The 25,066-nt window shown below is 50.6% G+C and overlaps 1 protein-coding gene across 3 annotated transcripts; it reads right to left on the bottom strand.

Annotated features, from left to right (window-relative positions):
- TMPRSS3 (transmembrane serine protease 3) lies at nucleotides 1-24,533 on the bottom strand. 3 transcript variants are annotated; one of them, XM_032175223.2, is made up of 13 exons: nucleotides 23,815-23,908; nucleotides 18,425-18,535; nucleotides 17,427-17,543; nucleotides 16,903-17,026; nucleotides 13,901-14,026; nucleotides 12,406-12,449; nucleotides 11,469-11,634; nucleotides 10,494-10,663; nucleotides 8,569-8,664; nucleotides 4,963-5,105; nucleotides 4,138-4,290; nucleotides 1,087-1,176; nucleotides 1-209 (listed from the first exon to the last, which is right to left on the bottom strand). In XM_032175223.2, exons 1-12 carry the CDS (start codon nucleotides 23,906-23,908, stop codon nucleotides 1,159-1,161), a joined length of 1,362 nt encoding a protein of 453 aa, XP_032031114.1. In that variant the 3' UTR covers nucleotides 1-209; nucleotides 1,087-1,158. The 3 variants fall into 3 exon arrangements, with proteins under 3 accessions (XP_032031114.1, XP_032031113.1, XP_032031115.1); XM_032175222.2 differs by lacking the exon at nucleotides 1-209 and having other exon boundaries at nucleotides 616-1,176; nucleotides 4,963-5,108; nucleotides 23,815-23,923; XM_032175224.2 differs by lacking the exons at nucleotides 1-209; nucleotides 1,087-1,176; nucleotides 4,138-4,290; nucleotides 4,963-5,105; nucleotides 8,569-8,664 and adding an exon at nucleotides 24,423-24,533 and having other exon boundaries at nucleotides 10,305-10,663; nucleotides 23,815-23,959.
- Nucleotides 24,534-25,066: the final 533 nt, after the last annotated feature.

Here is a 25,066-nt window from a genome sequence, read left to right as displayed (position 1 = left end):
AATGAGTCATTCCTAGATTAACCTCCCCGCGTGTGGAAATAAGTCTTGGAAGTAGAAAGCGTGGGTTTGGTTCTGGTCCCTAGAGAGAAAAACGTGCAGTGACCGCACTTCTGCAGTTCTGGGCCGGTGCGTCTTTTCTGAGTGGCTGTTGGTGGCTTTGCACGTGAGGTCACATAACCGCTTGTCTCCTCAGGAATTTTGCGAGACCCCTGGAGAGAAAACCAAATGGACCAGTGGGAAAGGCCGCCCTTGCAAGTCGCTGCTTCTTTTGTTCTTAGTGAAGATCAGAAAGGAGCGTGAGGCTGGTCGTGGTGGCCCATGCCTGTAATCCCAGCACTGTGGGAGGCTGAAGCAGGCACATCATTTGAGGTCAGGAGTTTGAGAGCAGCCTGGCCAACATGGTGAAACCCTGTCTCTACTAAAAATACAAAAATTAGTCGGGCGTGGTGGCGGGTGCCTGTGGTCCCAGCTACTGGGGAAGCTGAGCCAGGAGAATCGCTTGAACCAGGGAGGCGGAGGCTGCAGTGAGCAGAGATTTCGCCACTGCACTCCAGCCTGGGTAACAGGTCGAGACTCTATCTCAAAAAAACAAAAAGCAGCTTGAAGGTTGTGCTGGAATCAGATGGAAGGTTGTGCTGGAATCAGATGGAAGGGTGTGCTGGAATCAGATGGAAGGTTGTGCTGGAATCAGATGGAAGGGTGTGCTGGAATCAGATGGAAGGTTGTGCTGGAATCAGATGGAAGGTTTTGTTGGAATCAGATGGAAGGGTGTGCTGGAATCAGATGGAAGGGTGTGCTGGAATCAGATGGGAGGGTGTGCTGGAATCAGATGGAAGGTTGTGCTGGAATCAGGTGGAAGGGTGTGCTGGAATCAGATGGAAGGTTGTGCTGGAATCAGATGGAAGGTTGTGCTGGAATCAGATGGAAGGTTGTGCTGGAATCAGATGGAGGGTTGTGCTGGAATCAGATGGAAGGGTGTGCTGGAATCAGATGGAAGGGTGTGCTGGAATCAGGTGGAAGGGTGCGTCTTTCGGGCCTGCTCTGGTGCCGGAACACAAAGGTGTTTGCTCATGTGCAGGTTCCTACACAGGAGTCCGGGGAGGATCGGGCTGTCTTCGTCACCGCAGGAACTCAGGTGGCTACTTGTCCCCTTTCTCTTCAGGTTTGTAGGTCTCTCTATAAATGAAAACAAAGGCGTTATTGCTTTTAGCACTTCCAGCCATCCGTCCAACATGATGACGGAGCGGGCACTTGCGTTTTGTCCTGTGGGAATTGTGGGGCTGTTCTCCACGGTGAAGACAAGTTTGGCCTCCCCCTGGGGCTGCCAGCTCTGAGCGGATCCCAGGCAGGCATGAAAAGCTTCAACCAGCAATGCATCCGCAGGTCCCATCTCCGCCCTGTGACAGTTCCGTCACTTCCATGGGAACCTTCCAGGTCTCGGCACTGTGTTCCGAAGTTCTGGTTTGAGTCAGAACAATTTTGTTTTAAACCCCCAACTAGAGAGAGAAAAGTGCTGGATGAAAATGAAGATGAGGCCACGGGCATGCCACCAACTAGCACACGGGACACTTCCCCGCAAGACAGTGAGTCCTCGGAAGGCCCTCACGTTGACGTTCCTCACAATGGACAACTGAAACGCACAGCGGGCCCGCTGGAAAGCTCCCAGGAAAGGAAGTCCCTTCTGGGTCTCCCCTAGGATGTCTGAAGAGGGACTTGGGAAAGGGCGTATCTGAGGCTGCGCATCTCACGCATGCACCGGTGGGTTGGAGGCAGCAGATGACTAAGGCGTTGTGCAGGGAGCAGGGGCTCCAGGCATCGCCGGAGCCAGCGTCACAGACGAGCTCCTCCACCACAGCTTCACCACAACAGGGGAAACTGCCTCCAAGACCCTCCCAGCGTTCCTCAGTGTGCCCTGAAGCCCCCATGCAACACATTCACCAGGGTCTTCACCCCAGACCCCCCAATCAGACTCTAGAGAAACGCCCTGCAGTCTTCACATTTAACAAACAGCTTGAGAGAGGCTTCTGCACCCCTAAGTTTGAGATCTGTTGATTCTGCTGTGCAGTCACACTGGGTCCACGTCGGGGATCTGATGTGACGCACACTCTGCCCTTGTTAGCTGGGGGGCCTCATGCAGGTCACCTCCGCTGTAGTACAGGGAGGGTCACAGGCTCTGTGGCCCAGGACGGTGCTGACATGGGAGGGGCTGAGGCGGCCCCGTCGTGGAACCGTTGTGAGCGGGCTCCCCAGACTGATTCTGAACGTTTGTCTCCAGCTCCCCCACGACAGCTGGAAGACGTGGCAGTGGGCTTCTCTGCCTTACGCCTTCAGTGTCTTAAGGGGGACTTTTAGGATCACCAGCTCAGTGCTCAGCCCCTGGGGATCTGTGTCCCGTGAACGTCTCCATGTACTGCAGACCCGTGCGGAGGACCGGCTTCTCCTTTCCTCCCCTTTGCCCTCTGTGCCCACGTGACCCTTCTGTGTCCCAGGCTCCCACAGCACCCTGAACAGTGAGGAGGTCTCCCATTCAGTTGTCCATCCTGGTCCTGATTCTACAGTGCGGACGGGCTGAGCTGAGCTTTATACTGAAGAGCATTGCAGGCCACTCAGTGCCTAGTACGGGGCCAGGCTGCCTCTCCCAGCAAGGCAAGCAGGAGCAAGCACTTTCCACCGAGCCCGAGCACAGCCCGCACCACAGCCCGCACCACGCCCCGAGGGTGTGCTCAGGGCTGCAGGGCAGCAGTGCTGGAGGTGAAACTAGCCCAGGTCTCGGTCCCAGGCCTCACCCTGTGCCGGTGGGCACCATTCTGTAGTTTCTCATTTAAAGCACAGAATCAATGAGAGCAAAATGGGAATTAACGCCTGAGGCACACTCAGCATTTGATGTCCTTTCTTGGTCAATTGTTTCAAATTAAATGAGCTTTTTAAAAAGGTCTTTGAGCCTTGGAGACAGAAGGTTGACTGGTGGGTGCCAGAGGCTGGGGAGAAGTGTGGAGTGGGGAGTAACTGCATGCTTCTAGGGTGCCACGTGTCTTTTGGGAGATGAGAATGCTGGGAACTGACAAAGGTGGTGGCTGCACAGCCCTGGGAATGTGCTGATGCTACAGGGTTGTTCACTTTAAAACAGTGAATTGTATGTTATATAAATTTCACCTGAATTAGGAAAAAAAACCGTACTTACTTTGACGTCATTGTTAGTTCTTGGAAACTACGACTTTAAGCAAAATGATATATAATGAAACCAATATTTTTTTCTCATCGACTTCATAACAAAATTACATGGCAAGCAAGGATGTTGCTGGAGGGCCTGTGTGCACTGTTCCTTCTAAAGCTGCAGTTTCCAAGATCCCATCAACTGTGTTAAGTGAGGACCTCCTGTGTTTGAAACCATCCCAAGGAGGGGGGTGAGAGACTTCGGCTGAGATCAAGCCAGCAGATGTTTCCCCAGCGCCCACATGAGAAAGGCACTGCGTGCACCTGCCAGCGTGCAGCTGCCGGGCTCCCAGCGAAGCCCTAAGCCTCCTTCTTCCTCCTCCACCGTCTCAGGGTTCCCCTCCACGCCCAGGTCCTGCCAAGCCAGCCTCACTGTTGGGTGCCCTCCTGCAGGCCCCTCCCACTTCCACCCCTCCCCCTCCAGGACCCCCCACCCCCACACCACCAATGCAGAGCTCCCCAAGCCTCTCCTGACTGTGGACGCTGCCTCTCATCCCTGGCTCCCAGCGAGGTTCCAGTCCCTCAGCAGGCAGGCAAGGTCCCTCTCCCGCACTGTCTCAGCCCCCCGCCCCCTCCCGCTTTCTCCCTGCTCCTGGCACACGGGGCATGCCCCACCCATCCCCATCCCAGCAGGGGCTCCTCCTCCTTGCTGCCTCCTCCTTTCCCGTGTCATGAGGCTCCTTCTTCCTCCCGGCCCCAGCTCCTCTGCCTGCCAGGCTGCACCCACCCAGAGCTGCCCAGGACTAGCTGTGATCTCTGTTTTCAGCGCAAGCGTCTGACACCCTGGAGCCACCAAATCACTGCTGCTGAATTGACAACCACTCGGTCACTCCCTGGTTTTTATAGCAAGACCAGGGTTGCATTTAATGGACCCTAGGGTCAAAAGCCAGGGACAACGTGAGCTGGGGAGGGCGCCGCACCCACCTCCATCTGCTCGTGGACCCAGTCCAGGAAGGAGGTGACACGGGTGTACACCCCAGGCTTGTTCACCTCTGCGCAGCCGATGCCAAAGCTGGTCGCTCCTACTAACTTCCACAGCCTCCTCTCTTGACACACCAGGGGCCCCCCGCTGTCCCCCTGGGTGACAGGAAATAAGCAAAGATTGGGGGACAGGCACCGCCATGCGAGGTTGCTTTCTGTGGACAGTCTGCCGTGTGGGGCTGCTTGCTGTGGAGTTGGGATCCCCCTTTGTGACGTCACAATGGATGACCCAGCTTACAGAAGGGAACCCACCAGCCCTTCCAGACACAGCATCCCCAAGAGAGGATGTCTCTCGGCCCCTTTGGGGTGCTACCTCCAGCTGTGTGTCCCTTCCAGAATGCAGACCCTGGCCCTCTGAAGCTCAAGGGCAGCTGGTGAGAGGGAGGGTCGGCCTGGCCAGGGCCCTCAGGTGACCTGTGATCCACCTGGTAGAACTGGAGTCCCACCCACTGTGGCTTTCGGAGGGCCAGATTCACTGGTTCCCCGCCACCTGCCTCCCCACCACCTGCCTCCCCTGTGGTCCCCGACAAAGTCAGAATTGGAGGGGAGCAGCATGAGACCCCCACCACCACCCAGCACCCACGCAGAGCTGGATCGCTAGGTAAACACAGGCCTGGCAGCCAGGAAAAAGAGTGATATCTTGAGCAAATTTCTGCTCCACGCCCTGTAAATTTACTTTTTGTTCCGTCACAGGGAAATGCTGGCAACGGCCTGTCCCAAGGGCTGAGTCACCCTGTCACGGCCTCGCCCACCGCCGTGGCCCCGTACCTGGCAGCTGTCCACGCCGCCCTTCAGGTAGCCCGCACAGAGCATGGAGGGGGAGATGATGCCACCGTACACGTCCCTGTGGTTGCAGATCTTGTTGGAAATCAAAGGGACGGCCGCGTGGTTCAGGACAGGGGAGGCGTCACCTGCTTCAAAGCAAGTGAGGGAATGCATGTGAGAAGAAAGCTCGGCTCAAAACACAGAGGGTGCATGCTGGGACCAGGGGGACGAGGGAACGAGGGACGAGGGGGATGCTCCTTGGTGTGATGCAACGGCAGAAGAGGACAGGGCCCCGTGGGTGGGACGAGCAGATTCCCACTGTCTCGAAGCATGACAAGCCCTGAGCTTGCCCACCTATGAGTGGCCGCAAGGGGCCACTCTGCCTCAAGGCAGGGCCACTGACTCTCCTGAGGTGTCCAAAGTGGAGGAAGAGTGGGGGCAACAGTGGCCAAGTCACCTCCCCAGGGCACCAGCCCAATCAGCCATCAGAACACCCCAGGTTATGGGAGGGAAACTGAGGCTCAGGAAAGTCACTCGCTCGGCGTCTTTGTGAACTCTGGGATGGTCAGCAGAAAAATGATCCCCAAAGACATTCTCACCCCAATCCCCAGAACCTGTGACTGTGTCACCTTACAGGGCAAATGGGACATTGCAGGTGCATTGAGGGACAGGCCTTGAGTGGGGAGATGATCCCGAGTAAGAGGGTGGACCCGACGAAGTCACAGGGTTCTTTGGAGGAGCCGGAGGAGAAGCTGTGACGACAGAGCAGGGACCAGAGTCAGAGAGTCAGAGAGAGATTTGAAGACGTGGCATTGCTGACCCGGAAGACCAAGGAGGGGCATGAGCCAAGCAGTGCGGGCAGAGCACAGACGCTGGGAAATGCAGGAGACAGATTCCCCAAGGGCCTCCAGGAGGAGCCAGCCCAGCCACACTTGACGCCAGCGCCCTGAGACTGAGTTTGGACCTGTGACCTTCCTAACTATGAGATGATATCTTTCTGTCATTTTAAGCCATGAATTTGGGGTCGTTTGTTGCAACAGTCACAGGAGACTTAATCCACGTGCAGTGGACCAAGCACCCCCCTGACACTGAGGGATGGACCCCTGCAACTCAGCTGGTTTGTGATCCAGGCATCTTGGTGTTTTAAAGACTCCATAGATTCCATGGAGACAACAAAATCACACAATGACAGGACCCTGAGGGGCTGCTCTGAGGAGCACATGGTATCACAAGACACTCAGCTCCCTGCCTGGAACGTGGCGAAACAGCTCAATGCATTATGGGAGAAGATTTCTGCACAGGCTGGGGCTGAAGCCACATCAGGACAGGGGCTCATCAGACCTTTTGCGTTGGACAGAGCAGATTGACAGTGAGAAGCAAATCTGCAGCGGGATGGAGAATCTCCTGGGAGGATGAAGCTGCTGCACAGACTCCTCTTCAGAGCCCAGTGTCGTTAGAATGACTCTGGTGGGCTGGGTGGTCCTGAATGAGAACCCACCATGAGAGGAAGGGGAGCATAGATTGGTCTCCCAGCTCCCACCACACACCAGGGGTGCTGGTTCTGATGAAGCTGGAAGGGCCCTGGACCAGCCACACTGGCACAGAACTGGGCCTGGGCCATGTGGATGGGTTGGAAACTACAAAGAGCTGTGGGTGCCCTCGGCCGGGTGGGCAGCACTGCCAGTGTGTGGGGGGTAAGTAGGCCCCGCACACTCGAAGCATCCGGGTCAGCCCCTGGGTGCCTTCAGCAGGGGATGGGCTCAAGTAATCGGTGTTAAGAGGAAAACACTGAACTTCCTGTTTTGGGTTGAACTGTGGGCCCCTCCAAAACATGCCTACCTGCCACTATGGAGCCCAACCTTGTTTGCAATAGGGTCTTTGCAGATGTAATTAAGGTAAGAATCTCAACATGAGTTCTCCCTGCATTTAGGGTGGACCCTAAATCCAATGACTTGGTGTCCTTATAAGACACAGGAGAGGGAAGTTTGAGATACAGAGACACAGGGGGCAAAGCCACAGGAGGAAGGAGGCTGAGGCTGTAGATCCAGCTACAAGCCCAGGAATGCGGATGCAGCTGCAGCCACCGCCACCAGAAGCCAAAGGAAAGGGGTCAGAGCCTCCAGGAAAACCACCCTGCAACACTGCAACAACAGACACCTCAACTGGGTGTGGAAATAAATCTCCATGTTTTCTTTCTTTTTTTTTCTTTTTTTTTGGTTTTTTAAATGCAAAGTCTCACTCTCCACCCAGGATGGAGTATGATGGCATGATCACGGCTCACTGCAGCTTAGAATTCCTGGGCTCAAGCAATCCCACCCCAGCCTCCTGAGTAGCTGGGACCACCATGTCAGGCTAATTTTTGTTTGTTTTTCTGTTTGTTTTGTTTGTTTTGAAATGGAGTCTTGCTCTGTCACCCAAGCTGGAGTGGAGTGGCATGATCTCGGCTCACTGCAACCTCTGCCTCCTGGGTTTAAGTGATTCTATAGCCTCAGTCTCCTGAATAGCTGGGATTACAGGTGTGCACCACCATGCCTGGCTAATTTTTGTATTTTTAGTAGAGACAGGATTTCACCATGTTGGCCAGGCTGGTCTCAAACTCCTGAACTTCAAATGGTCCACTTGCCTCGGCCTCCCAAAGTGCTGGGATTACAGGCATGAGCCACCACACCCAGCCCAGGCTAATTTTTTTAAATTTTTTTATAGAGACAAGGTCTTGCCATGTTGCCCAGGCTGGTCTCAAACTCCTGGGCTCAAGCAATCCTCCTGCCTTGGCCTCCCAAAGTGCTGGGATTACAGGTGCATGCCACCATGCCTGGCTAATTTTTGTATCTTTTGTAGAGGCGATGTCTCTCTATGTTGCCCAGGCTGGTCTCAAACTAATGGCCTCAAGGGATCCCATAGACTTGGCCTCCCAAAGTGCTGGGACTACAGGTGTGAGCAAACACACCTGGCCAATTTCCATCATTTTAAGCCACCCACACTGTGATAATTTGTTACAGCAGCCACAGAAAATGAATCCTCTTCCTACTAACAAAGAAAGTGATTGATGGAAAAACCTAAGACTCATGACCAGCTCTGCACCCACACTTAGGAAAGGGCGGCCCAGGCTTCATTCGCATGGACTATGGTTACTGCCACTCCTGCTTCCCTTATTATTACAGCGATCTCATCTGCTGCTGCTTCCACTTGCTCTTTGTAGGATGAAAGAACACATCTTCCAAAGTCCCACAAGGCAAAGAGTCTTCACAAACACGAATCTTTGAGTTCTGAATGAAGCCTGGGAGGGTTGTCTAGGTGGGCTCTGTATGTCCTCAGTTAACAAGGCCGGGGGTCCGGGCAGGGGAAGGGAAACACCTGCTGTGTTCGAGAAGGTCTAACTCTCTCCTGAGAAGGTCTGCAGGGTCATGTTGTCCCCATAACAATGGAACCATGACTCCTGACCCACAGTTCCTCAGCTGACTGTGTGTCCTGAGCAGTTGACATGCACTCCCTGGCCGGGGTATCTGGGCAGCCCATGGGAACATCACACTGGGACATTGGGGGAGCCCCCTCCACAGCCCTCTGGGTTCTGAGCTCCCGGACTCAGAATCTTGGCTTCAGCCCACTGACCTCCATCCTCTGTGGCCCCCCATCCTGACGTCCAGCACACTTTTCCATCGGGGAAGTTCTCTTCAGAATTGGGCAGGCACACAGGCTGGATCATCTCTGTTTGAAGGGAAACAATAGTTCTCAACTCAACTGAAGCAGGAGTCCGAGAAAACAATCTCATCTGTGCTTCTGCCTCTGAGGAGCCCAAACTATCTCCCAAGGGAAAGAAGGTCAAGCCCTTGGTTACTTGAAAACAATCAGCTCACAGCAGGAGCCCCTTACCCAATCCACAACACCCAGAGCACTTAAAACTGTAAAACAGCCCTCCACCGTGGCAGGGTGAGGGAGCCTAGACCAGGGTCAGCACACCTCTTGTGGAAAGGGCTGAATAGTCAATGTTTTAGGCTTCGTGGGCTGTGCAGTCTCTGGCTGCCATTGGAGAATGAAGACAGCCCCAGGTGATAGGTACCCACGTAGGTGTGGCTGTGTCCAGTAAAATGTCTATTTACCAAAAGACGATGGGGCAAACCTGGCTCTCAGGCCAGCGCGTGCCCACTCCTGGCTAGATCACAGTGCGTGTGCTGCTTATAGAACACGGCTCCATGAATATTGCTATGGTTCCTGGGATATCTGGAGGCGACAAGTTTGCCTGTGTGTAGGGCTGGGTCCTGTGGGCCTCCCCCAAAGCCAGAGTGCCCTGCACGTACCTCGGGCTTTCATGTGAACACACCCTGAGGTTCCCCGAGCTTTTCTGTGCAGAACAGTAATGGAGAGGTAGAGAAGGAATAAAAGAACTCACTTGAAACTTTGGCAAAGTACAAGTGCTGGCACCTCATTTCCTATAACCAATATCATTAATAATAGTTGGCAAACTGGCACCACCATAATCATTTTCCTGCTTCTCTGGAAATATTTGTTTCCGGGCATTACTTGTCCATGTGATAGATGCAGTAATGACTCTGCTAGGTAGAGCCTGCAGCTGGTCTCGGGCCAGGATTCTGCTCCAATAACAGGGAATTCACCGATTTATTATGCTTTCCCTGCTTTCTTGAGAAGGAAAAAGGGCTTTAATTTATTTGGGAGTAGTCTCCCAGTACTCTGTTTGCATCTACGAGATGTTTGAAAGTTTATCAGGTGTGGCTCTTCTGGCATTTTTGTAATGTCCAGAGGGCAGGGCTTGACCTTTTCAAGAAACAGGGTCTTTAGGAGCTGCTGGTTGGGAGAGAACTTTTCTGTACTTCCAGGGAGCTGAGGGTGCCCAGCATCTTTTAGCTTGTAAAGAAATGAGAAGACCCCACCACACCACCTGGCCAGCCTGGGAGGTTCTGTTTCTCAACCGAGATGGCCCCTCTACCTGGAGAAACCAGGCAGGTGGGAGGCACTGGCTGAGGTGACCCCTCCACAATAGGCTCCTGGACAGGAAAGTGCTCTTCGTCCCTACAGACGTCTCTTCCACCACCTAGAGGCCCCAGGTGGTCCGACCTCAAGAAGCTCTTCCTGCCTCCAGTGGCACCAACTGGGAGAAGGTGGCACCAGACAAAGCACACAGCCCAAGAAGGCTCTAAAATTAAGTTATCGTTGGAACTACAGCCCACCAATCTACCTGGCAGAGTCATCAGTGCATTCATTCTGTAGGCCAGGATCTACAAACTACATTTAAACAGGGTAACATTGAAAATGTAGGTAAGATCAAGTCTGCAAACATGATAGTCACGTTGTCCAGGATACAATTGAAAATCACTTGTCATACCAAGAGCTAGGAACCTCACAACTTTAATGAGGAAAGATAATCAACTGATGCCACCACCAACATGAATCAGGAGTTGGAATTATTAATATCTGACAAGGATTATAAAGCAGCCATCATAAGAATGCTTCAATGAGCAATTGCAAATCCTCTTGAAACAAAGGAAGAACTGCAGAACCACATAGAGACCCAGATGTACCATTGAACGTGAGCGGCCCAGCCAGCTTCATGAGGGCGATGTCATTGCCCAGCCTCTTTGGCTTGTACTTGCTGTGGTAGACAATCTTCTCCACCAAGTGGGATGGGGCTGGATTGTCCAGCAGGGAAACTAGACCCACCTGGATGGTCCATGACTTGGGGAGGTACAAGCTGAAATGAGAAGAACAAGAGGTGAAGCACAGGAAAAGTCCAACCACTGAACTCATTGACCTCAGGTGTCCTGAAAACCTAGGAAGATGGTGGGAGAGGTTATCAGGCAAGATGTGATCCCATCACCCCACTTGTTTATGCTGTATATGCAACTGCACTGCCATGCCCTGCAGAAACACAGACCTGTACCCCATGTGTTTCCCAGACAGGCCTCACTCTCAGCACCTCTGAGGTCGTCTTGGCATTTGAGGGCTGAACTCAACGTTGCTCACTGCAAGGAGTCTATCAGGGCCCATTCTTCATCAAACAGCAACAACATAGGGGGTAAAAATATCAGGGAGAACCATTGTGTTTGGAAGTCTTTTCTGTAGTTTCCTTGCACTCTAAGCTCCTGAGATTTTAAGAAGAAGAGACCCAGTACCTGGCCCCCAACATATTCCCTCTAGCCTCCCACACCACCATCTCACCCTGTCTCTGCCATAACATGGTCCACTGGAATTAGCTATGGGAAGGTCTAGGTCCTTTCACTTTTGTGCGTTTCCTCCAGCACAAGAGCTTCCTTCCTCTTCTGTCTGCCCTTTCTGTAGGAGCTACAATCCTTAAAACAAGCTCAGGGTCACAAGTCACCCCCAGCTGATGATGATGGGTCCACAGTGAGGCTGGAGACTCCTCTCCAACTGGACATTACTTAGAGGTTGGTCTCTCTGTCTTCCCTCTGGACCTGCTTCTCACCACCCAAAGCAGCCCCACCCTGACATGACCCAGGAGTGAACAGGGGTCTGGGGAGGTGGTCAGCAGCACTCACTCGTAAACACAGTGTGCAGCAGTGACGATCCACAGGGGCGTGATGACAGAGCCCCCGCACAGATGGTAGCCCTGGAACTGAAGGCTGGCCTGCCAGGGCCACTGCGAGAGCAAGGACATGTTTCCACCCACGATGCGTGAGCTGTAGCCCCTTCTATGACCACAGGCTATGGAGAGGAACAAAGGCTTGTGGGTCCACCCTGCAGATTTCTTTAGGGAACATGGTGTCACCACCATGCACCTGCTCCTCTCTCCCCACCCTCACTGCCCCCGCTCCCAGAGCTCACAGCAGCTCTAAGGCAAGTGCTGCAAGGGGGAGCTCAGCAGGGGAGGTGGTCAGACTCTTGGGGAGACCTGAGAATAGTGGGTGCTGTGGGGGATGTGGTGGGAAAAGCACCTGCCCTGCTTGGTCAGTGCCCAGCATTGGCAGTGCCACTCCCCATCCTATTCCCCCAGTGATGACAACACCCTGGGATGTCAGGAGCAGGCAGGAACCTTCTGCAGCCCCCTCCTCACTGCCACTGGTGCACACACCTCCCTGACTGCTTCAGACCCCACCCTTGCGGTGTGAGCACTCCCCTCTGCCAGGAACGAGGGGCACTGCCCAAGGCCTGGAGTCGGCACTGTGCACGTGTAAGGAGGAAGTGGGAACTGAGTCAGGGACTCAAGGCTCTACAGAGTGATGGGACATCATGGGCCTTGGTCCTGTCTGCTGCTAATGAGTTGCTCTGGCTGCCTCCCCTACCTGACAGGTGAGGCCAACTGGTGAGGATGACACTGCTCCCCTCCTCCGGCAGGTAGGGGTACACAGAGCTCCCGCCTGGCACCCAGGAGGAAGGGATACAGAGCCCCATGGGGAGAGAGGACACTGAGGGCAAGGGGATAGGACTCAGCATGTGCTTGCTCCCCCTGGACCCCTGCCTTTCTAGAACTCTTACCTGTGCACTGCAAGGTAACCACGTGGCCAGAGGCACATCCCTCCCTAAATCGGAGAAAAAGTAGGCTCCATGAAAAATGTCCCAGATCTGTGAAAGGAACACTCTTAAAAACTTAATCTTAGGGTAACAGAAAAATAAATTCTATTTCTCCCTCTCTTGAATATAGATTACAATTTTAGTCTATGTTAAAAAAAAAAAAAAAAAACATGAGGATGAGGTCACACAATTCATTCTAAAACACTTGACTAACAGTGAAGTATTGTGTATGCAACAGGCCGTTCTGTATTTCGAAGCTTTAGATAGCCAGTGATAAAGGATGTGTGAGGAGATATATTCTATCAATATATCATGCTGTCATTGCATGGCGATTCAGCCCAATGTTCTCCACCTCCTGGCCCCTAGGGACACAAGAGTGCCCAAAGGACAGCGTGGCAAGCTCTCCAGGACTCCTTGTAGCCTGGGTTCACACACCTGGCAGAGGACTTCTTCCCCAGAGCAATAAAGTGTGATTGCCCCCAAATTGACACTCCTACCCCCACCCCCACACACAGGTGGAGACCTGAGTGTGTGCTTTTCTCATAGTGAAGGGAAAGAGATCCCAAAATCTTTGTAATGTTTTCTGCCTTTTGAGCCCCAGCTCATCATGCAAGAGAAAGTAGTGTCACCAGACTGTGGATTTAGCACCCAAGACATGAGCTGTCCCTCCGGACTGCATGTGGGTCCCGGGGTGCTTATTCTTCCCCTGTGGACAAACCAACAAGCCTGTTGTTCCCAGAGCAGAAAATGCACATCTTAGGGTTTGGGCCTAGGTGTCAGGGAGAGAATATGGAATTGGATTCAGAACTCTCGGCTGTATCTGCTACACACTGTCTAACCTGGGGCAAGGCAAGTGGTCCCTGTAAGTTTCAGTTACCTGATGGTTATTTAAGGACACCTGGTTTTACCTTCCCCATGAGTTGTTGGGGAAAACATGTAAAATAAATAATGAATGCTAAAATACTTCGTAAACAAAGAAGGATAAATTTCTATCTTAATTTCTGTTTTTCTTCCTTTTACCCTCCCTCTCTTCCTCCCTTCCTTCCTTCCTTCCTTCCTCCCTCTCTTCCTCCCTCCCTCCCTTCCTTCTTTCCTTCCTTCCTCCCTCCCTCCCTTCCTCTTTTCCTCCCCACCCCCCTTCTTGCTTGCCTGCTTTCATTCCCCAGCCACATCCAGAATGCCTGTCACATGACAGTACATTGGTCACACACACAGCATTGTTACCCTTCTACTCTATTTCCTTCCCTTTCTTTGTTGGGCCATAATTGCCCAGTTGGGACCAGGTTCTAGCACCCCTAGCCTGGTGCATCCACCAGTCTCATCAAGGTGGCCAACTCCCACCTTCCATCTGAGATAACACATGTATGCCTCTTAAGTCCTTGTGGAGTTGAGCATAGCGTCACAAATCCAGCAGGTGACTCGATAACTGTGCAGACAACAGCATCGCCTGACCACCTACCTCACATATACTGAGTGGTGTAATGCAGTAACCTTGTCATCTGGCAAGAGGTGATTGATGGACACAAACTTCTCCCGGAACTGCTCCTCCAGCGAGCTCACTCTGAGGTTATCTGAACTTACATAGCTGCAAGCATATTGGAAACACAGACCCAACGTGGTAACTTTACACTTTGAAGCATTCAACCGATGTGCAAGTCACAATATTACAGGGACTGTACATGGGGGATGTCATTTTGTCCCCCCAAACCCATCAAAGGCTTCCTTTTGCCAAGAGAATGAAGTTCACTCACCCTGGCAAGGCATTCAGTCCAGGCCTGCTGTGTTCTGGGATGACCCCCACTTCTGGCCTGCACCTGACGGCCCCGTCCACCCACCCTGGGCTGCAGCCACACAGTGAGTGACCACCTCCTGATGTCCTTGGTTGAGTCACTCTTTGCGAATTCCAGTGAAATGCCCTGTGCTTGGCCTGAAGCAAGTCCAGAGGGGAGGTGAGCACAAAACTAGGTGCAGTATTGTCGGGGGGCACCCAAGCAGGGACACCAAGCTCCCCAAGAACAATGAGTTGGAGGAACAGGAGAGACATCCGTCACCTGCCCAGGACCAGCGCAGGGCCCCACTGGAAAGAGATGAACACATACAAGAAAGCGATTCCACGAACACCAGAGCCCAGCTCATGTTCACAGTGCCAGGACACAGGTCTTCTGGAGAACAACGGTGAAAGTGATGCAAGTTTTTAAAAAAGAATCACATGTTTGGAGAGTCACAAGATGGAAGGTGGTGAATAAACAGCTATGTTCTCCTTCCCTTGTGAAATGAACAAAACACAGTACAGTAGGCTTGTTTTCATGGTGAACACACCAGCTTAGCAACAGGATTTCTTCAGCTTACTGTAAATGCTATGGGGATGTGTACGTAGAATACAAAGTTCAGTCAACTTTGAGTTTTGAGGAAAACGTAATAAAGGCGGTGGGCACGACCTTCGCAGCCCTTCCAGGGATCGCTCAATGCACAGATTCCGCTGGCACTGGCATGAAAGAGCCGATTGTTGCTGGGATGGCTTGGTCCCAGTGCAGGTGGCGGGGCTTGTGCCAGGCAAGGGGACCCCAGTGCTGCAATTGGAGCCCCATAAACTGTCCGAGTCTCAAAATGGTAACAATGACAGCCACAACCACACACGCCCCCAGTGTGCTCTTGTCCACCAAGCCCTTCCACACTCACAGGGTCATTGGAACTTCAGTTCCCCTCAGAGCAGGTGCTATTATCATCCCTCTTTTCTAAGAAAGGAAACTGAGGCATCAGCTGTGTGTGGAACTTGCCTGAGTCTACACTGGGATTTGAACTCAAGCAATCTAGCTTGACCGTCCTTTGGTTATTTATTTATTTTTGAATCACAGATATCTGACATAGGATGTAGTAGAGCAGAGGAGATTAAAGAAGGATTTTCAAGGAGAATTTAAAAAAATAAAACAAAATGCAGAAATAAATCTTAGGAACTGAAGCAATGGATAGAGAACAAAGGAACAAGCCTATAGAGAATAAAGCAGGCAATATTGGGGTGAGAGATGGGGGACATTGCATTCCCTGGATTTCCTTGTAGAGGGAGCATGTTAAGGGTGACAAGGAATATTTTACCAAATGGGCTGGGGTGGAAGAGAGACGGGAAGGCTGCCCCCACCATGAGGTGGCCTCTACCTGGTGCCTGGGACAGCTGGGGCTCCTGACTTTGGTCTGCTGGGTGGGGAAGGAGAGGGATTGAGCTGAGTTTTTCTGCATGACAGAGCAGAGAGGCCTTGGGGTTTGCTCAGACAGAGGGGTGGTCCTCCAGGACAGAGGAGGAGGGCAGAGAGAAGAGAAAAGGAGGCCCCTCAACACCCCCCACCCAATGAGTCAGAGGAAGAGGCTCAGTGGGGAAGAGAAATGCCCAATGGGGAAGCTCTTAGCTGTGTGCAGTGTGTGTGTGTGTGTGTGTGTGTGTGTGTGTGTGTGTACCTCTTCCTCCTTGTCTTTAAGGAGTAATACATCATTCCTGAAGACATTAGTGTGGATGATTTTTGCTCTTCTCATTGAACTTGAATTACGGCTCATTTCTGAATCTCAGTTGGTGTGGAGGGAGAGGGAGGCAGACCTCAGGGCTGGAGGCTGGAGGGCATTTTGGCTTCCACCGGCTTTGGGGAAAGACAGCCAAGAATATGATGCATGGAATTTGAAAACTGAGACTCTGTGGAGGACTCAGGGCAGTGTGGCTTTAACGACCCCATCTACTTGAGTGCAAAGCAGAATGCAGCCTGCCTGCTTTGAGTGCTGAGACTTGAGAGCAAAGGGGAGTAAGGAGGCTGCTAGGGGAGCCCGTGGAAGTACAGCGGCTGCAGGAAGTCAGAAGGAAGGGGCCAGAGGAGAGAAGGAGGCCCATGCCTAGGCCAAAAATGTGTCACTCCAATGCAAAAAATCATGTAGGCAACACAAACACTAAAAAGTGAGTGGTCAACTGTTATAGTTCTTTGTTCCACATGTTGCTAAACAACTGTTCTGGATGATTGTGTCTTCACTAAATTTCTGACTTTCGACAATTGGCTCTGTGGGGTTCTTGGGGAAGCGTGCATGGACATTGATGTGACCACCAGGACCAAGCAGGAAAGTGTCCAGGAAGCTACTCTAGGAGCTGCAAGCTGAGGAGCTGGAGGGTTTTTTGTTTTTGTTTTTGTTTTTTTGTTTTTTACTTTGAAGCTTTTTATTGCATGTTTGCACCTCCGATCCTGGCCTGGCCCTGAGAACCCCCAAACATGCCATTTCCCATGTGCCTTGAGCGGGTCACTTAGCCTGTCTGGCCTTGGTTTGCTTGCCTGTGAAGTGAGGATGATATCGGGCATCCTAAGGTGGCTGTGAGGATGGAATCTGAGAGCGTTAAACCACCCAATAGTGCCCAGCTAAATGGTAGTTGTCTTTCTTCATTGTTATCCTCGTTGTGTTTTGCCCATGGGTTGGAATTGCTCTTTAACTTACCTTGGGAAACCCAGCTGGGCACAGGCAACATTTCCGTAGTGACCCTTCCAGTCATCGGAACACATGGTCTTCCACGAAGCAGCTGTGAACACCTGGAGCACGGCATTCTGACCACTCACCCGGACTGGCCGATGGGCAGAAAGAAAGGCTCATTAGTGGCCGGTGGAACCCTGAGACCACAGGCAGGGGTTTCTCCACAGCCAGCTCAAACCCCTCCTCTGCCAAATCTGACCCACTTCTTGTCCACAGCAGCCTCCCCATCACAGAGCAGTGACTCTGGACCCCTGAGACTTCTCGGAGGTCTCATCTTATTGCTTATGTGGTCTCCCCAAGTGAGTCTGAGCTCCATGGAAGGCCCTCCCTGACCCCCAGCCCAACATGTCTTTGGGCAAATGCCAGTTCAATCCCAGCTGAGGACATGACCTAAAAATGGCAATGACTTGGACCCATTTTACAGATGGGAAGGGTCAGGGTTGGCTTCTGCTGCTTCCCTCTGCTTCCCCAGGGAACGGCCATGACCTTACCACAGCGGTACTCATCCTCCCCGTCTTTGCAATCTGAGACTCCATCACATCGAGCTGTCAGCTCAATACACTTAAAGGATGAGCGACACCTGTACTTCCCCGAGCAGTCGAAGTGGACTGGGAAAAGGGAGGAAGGCAGGAATTAACCAACAGCTCTTTCAGAGTGCAACACTAACAACTGTCCACCTGCCACACAGCGCAGAGCTGGCCCGTGAATAATGAAACCTGTATTGAAATTGCATCCCTGTCAGCAGCCTGTTTCCTGCAGCCCAGTTTCTGTTTTGAATTCCAAGGGGTGGGGCTGCTGTGCCCCACTTTATCTCGCTATGTGGCCTGGCCCGGGAACCACAATGCAAGGTGAATTTAGACTCTGGAGGGCTCAAGGTCAAGAGAGAAACTGCATGGCGGGGGGCCGACCTGCTGAGCCAGCCGAGCAGGGAGTCCTGACTGAGAACCGCTTGGCCTTCCCAATTTCTCTTACTAAGGACAGAAAGTGAATGAACTGTGGACCACACAGTGGGGCAGGTGGCGAATTGAACTGACCTGTGATTCAGGTATTTGAAAGAAAAATTGTTCCCTATTAGAGACCCTCCATCCAAATGACCCACTTTCTCAAAAGCCACATGCACCTTATTGTAAAAACAGCTGGTGTGCCTGCATTGCATGAATGGGTCTCTTTGTCTTCTCCCTGCTGCCCCGGTCAGTGCCTCCTTCCCACCTGCGGGATTCTATTTCATCAGCTGCCTTTGGCCACTCCTAACTGGGCAGGCTCCTTGGTGACAAAGCCATGAGCACGGCCAGCAGCCCTCGCTGCACCCCAGACTGACTTTACATTCGTGTAGGCAAATAAAACTTCAAGTCAGCAAACCAAAAGGATGTTTGCCCCCAGTAATTAAGGCTGGGCAGCAGCAAAATGCCAGGGTGAGAGGGGGCGCTCATGAAAGTTTAACTACTTGGCTAGGTATTTGAGATCCTACTAAATAATGAATTGTACTCACTGCCCAGACCAATGGCCAGTGCTAATATCAATGCAATGATCCCAATGACAATGATTGGAAAAAACTTCAATGGCAGCAGTGACAGGATCTGTGCAGCAACGGCGTCTGCATCTGAAAACCAGAAAAAGGAAGAGCAGAAAGCCACAGAACTTGACTTGGAGTGGCATGAAACGTACAAATTTAGCTATCCTTTCCCCGTCCCCTCTTTGCAGAGAAGTCTCAGCCCAAAGAAAGGTGTCTTAATTAGGGAAAGGGCCACCCACCAAGGGGCACATTCTCTAGAAGTTCAGTCCTACCTGCTCCACCTCTGACCAGGTTATTCCATGGGGGATGAGGGGATGGTGCTATGGGTTGAATAGTATCCCCCAGAAAGACACGTTGAGGTCTTAACTCTTAGTACCTCAGAATTGCATCTTATTTGGAGATGGCCTGGAGAGTCTTTACAGAGTCATCTAGTTAAAATGAGGTCATTAGGGTGGGCCCTAATCCAACGTGACTGTTGTCCTTATAAAAAGGGGAAAACAGCCGGGTGAAGTGGCTCACTCCTGTAATCCCAAAACTTTGGGAAGCCAAAGCGGGTGGATCACCTGAGGTCAGGAGTTCAAGACCAGCCTGGCCAACATGGTGAAACCCCATCTCTATTAAAAATACAAAAACTAGCTGGGCATGATGGCAGGCACCTGTAATCTCAACTACTCAGGAGGCTGAGGCATGAGAATCGCTTGAACTCGGGAGGCAGAGGTTGCAGTGAGCCGAGATCGCACCACTACACTCCAGCCTGGGCAACAAGAGCAAAACTCCGTCTCCAAAAAACAAAAACAAAAAGGGGAAATCAGGACACAGGGACAAACATGCATGAAGGGAAGAGGATGGGAGGAGACACAGGCAGAAGTCAGCCTCATGAAGATGAAGGCAGAGATGGGAGCAATGCATCTACACGCCAAGAAATGCCAAAGATAATTGGCAACCCACCAGGAGCTAGGAAGAGGCAGGGCACAGTGCCCTGTGGGTTTAAGAGGGAGCATGGCCTTGATGACACCTTAGAATTCGGACTTCTGGGCTCCAGAACTGAGACAATAAATTCCTGTTGTTTTAAGTCACCCAGTTTTGGGGACTTTGTTTCAGCAGCCCTATGCACTAAGATGGAAGGGATGTAGCATCCCAACTTCCAAGGCTGTTCCCCTGCAGAGGAGGGGGTGAAACCCACACGGGGGGCTTGCAGGCAGAGGTAGTGCTGGGATCTCCCAGAGGAGATGCAAGGACAAGATGTTGATTTTTGTTTGTTTGTTTAAATTTTTTCTTATAGAGATGGGGATCTTACTATGTTGCCCAGGCTGATCTCAAACTCCAGGGCTCAAGTGTTCTCCCCACTTGGCCTTCCAAAGTACCGGGATTACAGGTGTGAGCCACCATGTCCAGCCGAGGACAGGATGTTGATATGCCATTCTCCACAGTTGCTGTTCACAGACACTGACAGCTTTCATTCCAGACCATCTCTTCAAGAATGTGTGTAGGGCAAACAGCCTTGGAAGATACAGATAGCGTCTCCCTCCAGAGCAAGAGGCAGGCTTGTTTACTGTCCAGTTTAACAAATATAATGCCTTCCTCCAGAGCAAAGTTTGCACAGGTCTGCTTGCAGACCACTATGAAGATGAGGGTTCCCATAACTCTGGGATATGCAGCAGCAATGCAAACTGCCTGCACATGCAGCATACACGTAGGCTGCTCCACACGCCTCTGTGGGACTGAGAAGGCAAACGCAGCCAGCACATACAGGATACTTGTGCCCCTTGCTGCACCATGAGGAATAGAGTCCTTTGTCTCTGACCCAGGACTCTCGTGTCTTCCAAAGCACCCATGAAACTGTGGCGGGCTAAATTTTGGCTTGCAAGTAGGGTGACGTCTCAGGCCCTTTACAGTTCTTGCCCCTAGAACCAGACAAATCTGGTGGAAACAATATGTAAGGAGTGTCCAGATGCCCGGCCAGAAGTATAAGCCTCTCTGGGCAGCAGGAGAATTCCCACTAGCACTCTTCCCTCCTGGGGAGAGCAGGCCATTTCACCTAAATTTCCTCTTCGATCCTGAAAATACACGAATGCCCAAGTTGTCTTTGTTAAAAATTCGGAAGATTGGAATCCAGAAAGGGGAGAGAAGCCCGCCCAGGGTCACACAATTGCCCAGGATGAGACTAGCACCTGCTTCTCTTCTCCTAGTCTTAGACATGTTGAGCCGAGAGCTCTCTCATGGAAGAGGTAAAAAGATCTTTCCCTGCCTGTCCATGGAGGCTCACAACTTCACCCTCTGGTAATAAGGAGTGTGATTATGAAATGATCAATATCAGCTGAGGCTGCCTAAGAAAGAAGAGAATTTGAAGACAAAAATGGTGAAAACACGTGGAATGCGAGGAGAAAAGAGTGTGCGGAGGAGAGGGTGAGCAGGAGATGGAGGAAGAGCAGGGAAATAGGAGCTGCACGTCGCAGATGTGGAGGCTTGGAGGAACGCAGAGTGAGGGAGGATGAGAGACCGTGGCAAGCTCTGTGTTTTAGGCCTGGACAAGCTCAGTGGTTTGTTGAGGCTGCATTATCCATACCTAGAACAGCAGGGGACACACAGTAGTCCTTGATAAAAATGTGCTAGATGAATGAGTGAATGACATCATGATAATGAAGGCCGTTTTAACTCAGGGTCTGAGACCAAGTCCTTCCAGCACAGCCCATCTGTGGTGGTGAGCTGGCAGAAAGGATCCTCTCTCCACCCTCACACCTCGATCCCCCACACACTAACAATTCTCCTCTATGAGGATGCCCACCCTCCGTCTTATACTTAGAAATCTGCAGGAACCCCAGGAATGACATCTTCGCATTCCAGCTGCTCTGTATTTAAGTTGGATTTAGAAAATGACCCGAAATTGTCAAATCAAAGATTGGCATTTAATCGAAAGGTTGTATCAATTCCTGCTTCTCTGCCAGGCTGCCCTGAGGGCACTGCAGGGGCCCCACGCCTCCTCTGTGCTTGGTCCTTGAGGACATTGCCCGGAATAAACAATGAAATGTACAGCATTTCTCCAAAGAAGGAATGCAAATGGCACACAAGTATGAAAAAGCTTTCAACTTCTTGACCAGCCTGCCCAACATGGTGAAACCTGCCTGTACTAAAAATACAAAAATTAGCTGGGTGTGGGGGCACATGCCTGTAATTCCAGCAACTCAGGAGGCCGAGGCAAGAGAATCGCTTGAACCTGGGAGGTGGAGGTTGCAGTGAACCGAGATCACGCCATTGCACTCCAGCCTGGGCGACAGAGCGAGACCTCGTCTCAAGAAAAAGAAAAAAAAAAAGCTTTCAGCTTCTTGAGAAATGAAAACAATACAAATGAGACATAACTACATACCAACTTCACAATGGTTCACATGAAGTGAAAGGAAATGGCCCCCTACCTACAGTCACAGGGGTAGAAATTGTGTAAACTTCCCAACTGTGTAACTTAGACACCGGAAAGCTCAAAAACAGATGAAAGTTTTGACCTAGCAGTTCCACTTCTAGGAATTTATCCTAAAATGTCACCATAGATATACACAAATATCGACCCCCAAGGACACTTAGAAGAATGGCATTTATAATATTGATGCACAGGAAACAGACCAAATTATCCACAAAAAAGAACGGGTGAAATAACAAATGAGGTACATATATAATGAATACCTATAGGAGGACAAGATGATATAGAAAAGGGGTGGCGAGATTTTCTGTAAAGGACCAGATAGTAAATACAGCACTTAAACTTTATGGGCCATGCGGTCTGTCCTAACGATCCCACTCTGCTGTTATGGCATGAAAGCAGCCACAGACAGTATGTGAACAAATGAGCACATCTGCGTTCCAATAAAACTTTATTTACAAAAGCAGGGGGTGGGCCAGATTTGACCCATCAGCCATAATTTGTCAACATCTAGAAAATATTTAATTATTTAATGCCATAGAAAGGTGAAGGTGATATTGTTGAAATTTTTTAAAAGCTTCAAAATAATACAAATAGTACATGTTACTTCCAAAGGAAATATAGATACATAGATAGAAAAAGGCAAGAAATTCAATAATAAATTGCTAATAGGATTATCTCTGAGTAATGGTGCCATTGTGGGTAATTTTTTAAAAATCTTTTCAATGAACTGTATTTTCTAAATTGTTCTTCTAATGAACAATACATTACTCTATTTACGAGGAAAAGTTTTTGTTCCTCCCCACTACTTAGTCATAGCAAAATAATCAAAAAGTAAGAGAAAAGAATATTATAGTGCTATTAACATTCCTATTATTTATATTATAAAATATTAGGAACAACTATAGGTCAAACTATGACCAAATGGCTATGTAAATTGCATATCTACTTGATGGAATACTGTGATTCCATAAGAAAAAAATTATAAAAACTTTTTATGGAAAAGAACCCACCTGCCTATATCTGTACTGTGCATGAAACCACACATACGGGCAAAAGCAGGAAGAGACTTTGCAGCCATAAAAACCAGGTAAGTTTTGGGGGTCAGGTGATTGCAAGGTTTTTTTTTCTTTCATTGACACTTAGCTAATTTTGAGCCATATTTTTAAATGTGTCTTTTCAGTTACTTGAATCCTCTTCTCCCACCTCCCATCCTTTCCAAACGTCCTCCAAACCAATTTTCCAGGTGGTTTAAAAGAAATCATTAGGGTGACCCCCACTCCCACTTTCTGGAACCTCAGGCAGAGCTCCTGTGGTTCCTCCCTAGCACCAGTGTGTCAGGAATCTGCCTGCGTCCAAGCCCTGACTTCCAGAACCAGCAACCCCACAGCTCCCTTTGACCGGTCCTGACCATCTCTGGTCAAAAAGATCCTAGCCGTATAGGTTGCTAGAGAGTCCACTGTTTCACCAGGCATTTCTGACTTATTTACAAAACCAACTTTTTTCCTTCAGTTGTTAGGAGACACTCCGTCATCTGCGCTGGATTTTAATCTAGGCCTCTAATATCTTTGGCTACATCCAGTTTATCCTGAGTTTTCAGAGGGACTGGTGGCCGTGCTTCTCAGGACTTCCTGGAGGACTCAGAGATTTCCTGGCCAGGATCTGACCTCCTTCAGGATTGACAGGGCAATTGTGGAGCCCCAGTCTCTGAAAACCTCCAACAAGAGAAGAAAACACCCATCTCCAGGGAGAGAGCAAGGGGCTTAACCAAACCATCCCCTCTCCAATGCCCCTTCTCCCCGAGATTCCGCAGATCTAGGGAAGTGCAGGTGTACAGCCTGTGGGTGTCAGAATGGCTGGGGAGATATTTCCCCCACAGGGACAGTCAGTCACATTGGTCACCTACATGAGGGTATGGGCAGAAATCACAGGGTCCTCACCTGGGTCAACTTACCTGGTGCAACAGGACTTATTTTCAAATCATCAAGGCCAAAAAGCGATCGGAATGAGAAGGGGGCTTCAGCAGCAGGCGGATCATTTTCCCCCATGGTGACTATTTCAGGACCTCTGACATCCGGCTCCACCTCCACCTCTACCTCCTTAGCCGAGGAAGAACAGAAAGCATTTGTTCCCCTATTTATACTTGTAACATCAGGTGCGTCTTGGTCATACGGTAATCTTTGAAATTCGACAGTCCACACAAAGCGCATTCAGTATCGATTAATGAAAAACAGTCGTCTGGTGAGAATGCATTTTTGGCTGAGCTACAGCAGATAACACAAAAGCTTCTAGAATTAGCAAAAAAAAAAAAGTATGAACTTAATTCTGCTAAGACAATGACTTTCCCGTTGTTTGTCCAACCAATCTTCAAATCGATTGCTTTAGAGAGATTCCCTCTCACCATTTAGAAGTTGCCGTATTGCTATTCTTCAGAAGATAAATCACACTCAAAGCCCTTCCCATCGCTTTTTTGCGGTTGTTTTCGCCTGTCCCACATAAACGCAATTCTTTCCCTGTGCGTATGGTACGCCTACCATAAGCATAAGTAGTTTCGGTACTCACATAATTCCCGAGTCCCAAAAATGTAGATGGCACCACGGAAGAGATAGTAGGCCACAGAATTACTGGCTTCCCATAAACACAGCCCTTTCCTGGCTCACACGGGCATGACCTAATTAAGAACGAAAGTATCCAAGCCGTCTGGTTCCCGGTCCTTCCCCCACATAGCAAAGTGGGGAGTGGCTTTGGACCAACGGCTTGCATCAAAATAACCCTGGGGCTGTGTTTCCTATGAAAGAATTCCACCTATCACAATGCCAAGGAGACCAGAGACCTTTCTAAGTCATTCCCTGTAACTCTGAGAGGGCGGAGGAAGCAGGGAAATAGCAGAAGTTTCCCAATTAAATTCTAGTTCCCTCTCCCAGGTGTCAGGCATGGCTGCTCTGGGAACCTGCTTCCTCCAAGGGCTAAAATCCACAGGGGCTCCAGCAGGCACATCAACACAGATACTCAGATCATCCGCTTTCATTCCCTCTGTGACTACCTGTTGTAACGTTTGAAATTCCAAAGGGATCCAGTAAGCCATTTGAAACAAACCGTGTTTCTCAAGATCATAGTAAAATCTAAAGAAGAGTTTTGTGCCAAAAATTTTTATTTCATTTCTATCACAAGAAGAGCTTGAAAGAGTATCTTAGAAAAGCAAGAAG

This window comes from Hylobates moloch, unplaced genomic scaffold (genome assembly GCF_009828535.3).
Source record: "Hylobates moloch isolate HMO894 unplaced genomic scaffold, HMol_V3 SCAFFOLD_14, whole genome shotgun sequence".
NCBI lineage: Eukaryota > Metazoa > Chordata > Mammalia > Primates > Hylobatidae > Hylobates > Hylobates moloch.
The sequence above is the reverse complement of the archived record's forward strand: the minus strand, read 5'-3'. Positions and strand labels throughout refer to the sequence as shown.